Below are 6,000 nucleotides of genomic sequence, written 5' to 3'. Positions count from 1 at the left end.
CGAAGTGAAATAAGTAAATCAGAAAAAACCAGGAACTACATTATCCCATATGTAGGTGGGACATAAAAGTGAAACTAAGAGACATTAATAAGAGTGTGGTGGTTACGGGGGGAGGGGGGAAAGGGAGGGGGAAAGGGCGAGTGGGAGGGGCACAAAGAAAACTCGATAGGTGACAGAGGACAATCTGACTTTGGGTGATGGGTATGCAACATAAGTGAACGACAAGATAACCTGGAGTTGTTATCTTTGAATATATGTATCCTGGTTTATTGATGTTTCCCCATTAAAAATAAAATTATTAAAAAAAACAAACTATATTTAAACAAAAAAAAAGGGAACAAATACAATATTTAAAATTAAGAACAAGTAAATTTAAATCAACCAACTGACCAGTATTTCAATGGGAACTATGCTCCTCTCACTAACCACCAATGAAAGAGGCGCCCCTTCCGGAAGTGCGGCGGGGGGCAGATAAATGGCCTCAGGGGGCTGCATGTGGCCCACGGGCCGTAGTTTGGGGACCCCTGCTCTAGAGCTTGTTTACCTCCCCAGTCTTATCTTTTGCATGCCCATCCTTGAACTTCTCTCTCCAATCATAAAGCACTATACACTTCTCCTCAAGCACAAAGCTTATTCTTCATTCTTTCTCTTAACTAATTTATTTGTTCATGTCATTCTTTTTTCTCACCCCAGTCCCATTACTTGGCCAATTCCTACTTTTCCCTCAAGACTCACCAAACCTCCCACAAATAAATTAAATGTCCTTCAAATCAGCCCTCAAAAGCACCTTCCATTTATTCTTATCAGACTATTTATTGATGAGCAACATACCTGTATCTGGTTCAGTGCCTGTCCTAGGCTCTTAGGAAAAGTAGAATAGTTTTTAATTACTATCAAATAATATACCATGTACACTGATATCTTAACCCTAACTTATTGAAACCTTACTCTTCTTACCTAGCCCTTGGACCTCCATATTTCCAGCATCTAGAACACTGCCCTAAATAAATGGTTCTCAATTATAAACTGGAACTATCAAAATCACCTGGTAAGCTTAAGAGAAAGATTCCCAGTCCTACCTCCCCACATCCCTACCAAGTTCTGATCCAACAGACCTGAGACGAGGCCTAGGAATCTAATTTTGACAACTTCCTCAGGTGATTCTGACATGTAGTCATTCTTTACAAACTACTATACTGAACTAAATAGAAACTCAATAAATACTTTTGAAAGTAATATTTGAATTTAATGAAGTAAAATTCATTTCCTAATTCTTTAGGGTTAGAATTTGCTGTAACTGAATCCTGAGTGTGACATAATGATGCACTAATGTACAAAAATCCACAAAACAAGCAGCCTTTATTGCAGTATTACAAAACACTTTCCATTTTGGCAATATTTTACAACGCGCTTAGCTTCAAGGGTTGAAAAGGAGAAAGATGGAAACTAAAGGGGAAATTTTAAACAGACATTACTAAAAGAAAAAATGTCCCAGCCCTCCCACCCAAATAAAACTCCAAATGTCACTTAATTTCACTATCCAAGAAGAGGCCACGAGGAAAGCAGCAGGCAAAACTCTGGCAATTTCACTATGGATCATGTCAGAGACAATGAAACAGTCATCAGTATGGTCGGTTGCGCTGATCGTTTCTGTAGTCGTTTCTAGGGATGAAAAATAAAAAGAGCCGGACTAAATTGTAATTTTATACCAAAGGGGAGCATCAAACACTTCTTTGTGCTGGTGACTGGTATCAGCTTACAAGGATGTCACCATGCCTGATTTATTTCTCTACACCAAGAAGGTGCATAATAAACATCCTATCAGCTTTAAGACCCATGAAGTTCCTAAAAACAGCTTTACTATCAACAACTCTTAAAATTTTCCACCTACAATAAGGATTCCAAACCACTGTGGTATTTCAGGTCAAAGAAAGTGCCAATTCCAGCACTCTGAACAGAACAGTGGCACAGGAGAATAAACAAGCAAACACTTTTATGTAAGAATTCTGAATATGCCACTTACTATGTGACCTTGGAAAAGTTACTCAATGTTTCTAAGTCTGTAAAATAGAAAGTACATCTACTTCATGGGATTGACAGGTCTAGAACTAAAATATAGGGTGAGGCACAAGTAGGTTTACAGTTGTTCATACTGAAAATAATACAATAATAAATATAAGAATGAGGCCCTGGCCAGTTGGCTCAGTGGTAGAGCATAGGCCCAGCGTGTGGATGTCCCGGGTTCAATTCCCAGTCGGGGCACACAGGAGAAGCAATCATCTATTTCTCCACCCCTCTCTCTTCTATCTCTCTCTTCCCCTCCCCACAGCCATGGCTCAATTGGGTCAAATGCATCAGCCTGGGCGCTGAGGACGGCTCCATGGAGCCTCTGCCTCAGACACTAAAAATAGCTTGGTTGCAGCCCTGGCTGGTTGGCTCAGCGGTAGAGCGTCGGCCTAGCGTGCGGAGGACCCGGGTTCGATTCCCGGCCAGGGCACACAGGAGAAGCGCCCATTTGCTTCTCCACCCCTCCGCCGCGCTTTCCTCTCTGCCTCTCTCTTCCCCTCCCGCAGCCAAGGCTCCATTGGAGCAAAGATGGCCCGGGCGCTGGGGATGGCTCTGTGGCCTCTGCCCCAGGCGCTAGAGTGGCTCTGGTCGCAACATGGCGACGCCCAGGATGGGCAGAGCATCGCCCCCTGGTGGGCAGAGCGTCGCCCCATGGTGGGCGTGCCAGGTGGATCCCGGTCGGGCGCATGCGGGAGTCTGTCTGACTGTCTCTCCCTGTTTCCAGCTTCAGAAAAATGAAAAAAAAAAAAAAAAAAATAGCTTGGTTGCGAGCACTGGCCCTAGATGGTGGTTGCCGGATAGATCCCAGTTGGGGTGCATGTGGGAATCTATCTGCCTTCCTCTCACTTGGGAAAAAAAAATCAACTTTTGTATACTCACAACTGTAAACCAACTTTTGCCCCACCCTGTATATACAAACCCTTACAGAAGATTTGCCACATGGTATTCAATAGACAAGTATTCAACAGACGATAATTACTAATAGCTAACTTCAGTTATACTATAATATAGTAATTAAACAGTTCTTACTATGGGCCAGCAACTGTTATAATAATCTAACACAACTCCAAGAAGGAGGTATTATTAGCCCAGTTGTAAACATGCAAGCTCGGATGCTGCAAAGGGTTAATTAACTTGCAGAGGTAGTAAGTGGTACAGCCAAAATTTGAACCCAGTCTGTCTCCAAATTCCATACTCTTAACCACATGCTTTGCTAATTCTCACTATCCTGTACTACCTCTGACATACAAATGCTTATGATAACTGAAGTTACTTTATATCACTGATTATTCCATTTTTTCTGCCTCTATACCATTCATGTGCACTGCACCACACACTCCCATCAGTACCATCAGTGATTTTCATCTGGAAAAGGTATTACCAAAATCACTAGAAAAACAACTGCAGGGTATACAGCACACATGAATTGAACAAGCACATTCCTATGAAAGGTTTCTTTCTCCCCTACCACTTAGATTAAGAATCCCTGATGAACAATTACCTCTCCATCTCAATTATCTTTAGCTATGAAAGTGAATAACACCACAAATATACACTAATATAAAACAGTAAATTTTAGGAACTGCTAAGCACGTAACTAAATTAATCTCCTCCATCCTACATGAAAGAACTGCCAATGAGAAATTCAAGTTCCAAATACCAGACAATAAGGAAATGTTTCAGACCTAGAAGCAGTGAGGTAAAAAGTATACTCTAATACTCACCTTCCTCCCATTTTGCCTCCATAGCCACCTCGGTCTCCTCCATAGCTGCCACCACTCCTATCTCCTCCGTAGCCTCCACTTCGGTCTCCACCATAGCCACTGCTACCACCACGATCTCCTCCATAGCTTCCCCCACTCCGGTCTCCACCATAGCCTCCTCGGTCCCCACCATAGCCTCCTCGGTCCCCACCATAGCCTCCTCGGTCTCCACCGTAGCCACCTCCTCGGTCTCCACCGTAGCCACCTCCTCGGTCTCCTCCATAGCCACCTCCTCGGTCTCCTCCGTAGCCTCCACCTCGGTCTCCTCCGTAGCCTCCACCTCGGTCTCCTCCGTAGCCACCTCCTCTGTCCCCGCCATAACCACCCCCACTTCTGTCTCCACCATAGCCACCCCCGCTTCTGTCTCCTCCATAGCCGCCACCACCACTCCGGTCTCCACCATAGCCACCCCCACTTCTGTCTCCACCATAGCCACCTCGGTCTCCACCCCGGCCCCCACGTCCTCTGTAGCCCCTCTCTCCACCATAGCCTCTTCCCCGGAAATCTGCAAGGTAGAAATGCAAAACAATGACATCAGCAAAATGTCAAACTTCCTTAATGCTAGTCAGAGATAAATACCATGTAGATGCAATTAAAAGGCTGACCCAGGCCCTGGCCAGTTGGCTCAGCGGTAGAGCGTCGGCCTGGTATGCAGGGGACCCGGGTTCGATTCCCAGCCAGGGCACACAGGAGAAGCGCCCATTTGCTTCTCCACCCCCACCCCTCCTTCCTCTCTGTCTCTCTTCCCCTCCTGCAGCCAAGGCTCCATTGGAGCAAAGATGGCCCGGGCGCTGGGGATGGCTCCTTGGCCTCTGCCCCAGGCGCTAGAGTGGCTCTGGTCGCGGCAGAGCGACGCCCCGGAGGGGCAGAGCATCGCCCCCTGGTGGGCAGAGCATCGCCCCTGGTGGGCGTGCCGGGTGGATCCCGGTCGGGCGCATGTGGGAGTCTGTCTGACTGTCTCTCCCCGTTTCCAGCTTCAGAAAAATACAAAAAATAAATAAATAAATAAATAAATAAAAATAAATAAAAGGCTGACCCAAAAAGCTAACCTACCTCCTCCTGAGGGACGAGAGTCCTCTGGTCTGGGCTCATTGCACTGATTACAGGAATTCCTTCGAGCAAAGTTCATATTTCCACATGACCTGAGAAGGAAGAAAAATAAAATGTTCTTCAATAGTTTCCAATGCATTCAGAACTAGCCCTGCCTCTTGCACCTTCTAACCTCAATCCCAACTTTTACACTCACCAAAGAAAATGGGATACTTACGGATTAGGGCAAACCCAGTCCCCACTTTTGGGGTCTCCACCTCTCCCTTGAAAGCCTCCACGGCCTCTATATCCTCCACGGCCTGGGGGATTTAGGAGAAGAAGGGAGAAAAATCAGAAGACATTAACAAAGCAGAGAAAAAGCACCACATGAAAGAACTATGATCAAGTGCTGACCATGAACTTGACAGCACCCCTTCCTTATGACAGGGCTCTGTGATTCTTTGATTTGGGGCTTTACATAGTAGGTATAAAATATGTGTGAAGGACCCCAGGACAGCAACACTTCACAGTGCAAATAATGCACTTCAAAACATTCCTATAATGCCCTCCTAAGTTTGAGAATTTCAGTAGTAAAGATTGAGAAGACATATTCCAAATTTAAAGAATTATACCCAATAGAAATGGACAAGCTGGCAGTTACTGTATCAGGAAACTTACAAACTGGTCAGACTAAATACCTAATTAGGTATCATTTAAATGATTGCCTCCTGATTTCCAGGTGAATAACAAACTGCTATACAGCTTTCCAAAGGGATTTTTAGAACCTTCTCCCACTATTCTTTTGGGTCTTTACCTAATCTCCTATTTGGTATCCATTCTCATCTTAACGTAAAAGGAAAAAGATCAAGGGAGAGATAGAGGTCGTAGCAAATTTACACAACAGAACATAAACTCAAATTCAAACCCTTTGTACAATATCCAGGCCTAAAAGCAACAAGTATCTTACCTCGCCGCCCACCTCCACTTCCACCTCCTCTCATAAATTCAGGTCTTCTGGTGGCAAAGGACACTTTAATGATGTTGCCATGAAATTCTTTCCCTAAAAAAAAGAAGATGGTTTTGAAGAAATTCTATTCCACATTTGTACTTCTTTTTTTTATCATTATTATTATCATTATTA

At 44.4% G+C, this 6,000-nt stretch overlaps 1 protein-coding gene across 3 annotated transcripts in view; it reads right to left on the bottom strand.

Moving 5' to 3' along the window:
• Positions 1–1,497: 1,497 nt before the first annotated feature.
• TAF15 (TATA-box binding protein associated factor 15) overlaps positions 1,498–6,000 on the bottom strand; it is a 37,654-nt gene continuing 33,151 nt past the window's right edge. For all 3 annotated transcript variants that reach the window (XM_066263374.1, XM_066263375.1, XM_066263376.1), the window contains 5 exons: positions 5,827–5,919; positions 5,098–5,179; positions 4,884–4,972; positions 3,792–4,335; positions 1,498–1,662 (listed from right to left, as the gene is read on the bottom strand). In XM_066263374.1, coding sequence (XP_066119471.1) covers positions 1,623–1,662; positions 3,792–4,335; positions 4,884–4,972; positions 5,098–5,179; positions 5,827–5,919 — 848 coding nt within the window. In that variant the 3' untranslated portion in view covers positions 1,498–1,622. The remainder of the gene's footprint in view (positions 1,663–3,791; positions 4,336–4,883; positions 4,973–5,097; positions 5,180–5,826; positions 5,920–6,000) is intronic.

The sequence above is a fragment of the Saccopteryx bilineata genome, chromosome 2 (genome assembly GCF_036850765.1).
Source record: "Saccopteryx bilineata isolate mSacBil1 chromosome 2, mSacBil1_pri_phased_curated, whole genome shotgun sequence".
NCBI classification, from domain to species: Eukaryota; Metazoa; Chordata; class Mammalia; order Chiroptera; family Emballonuridae; genus Saccopteryx; species Saccopteryx bilineata.
Note: the sequence above shows the minus strand (reverse complement) of the source record. Positions and strands in the feature narration are given on the sequence as shown.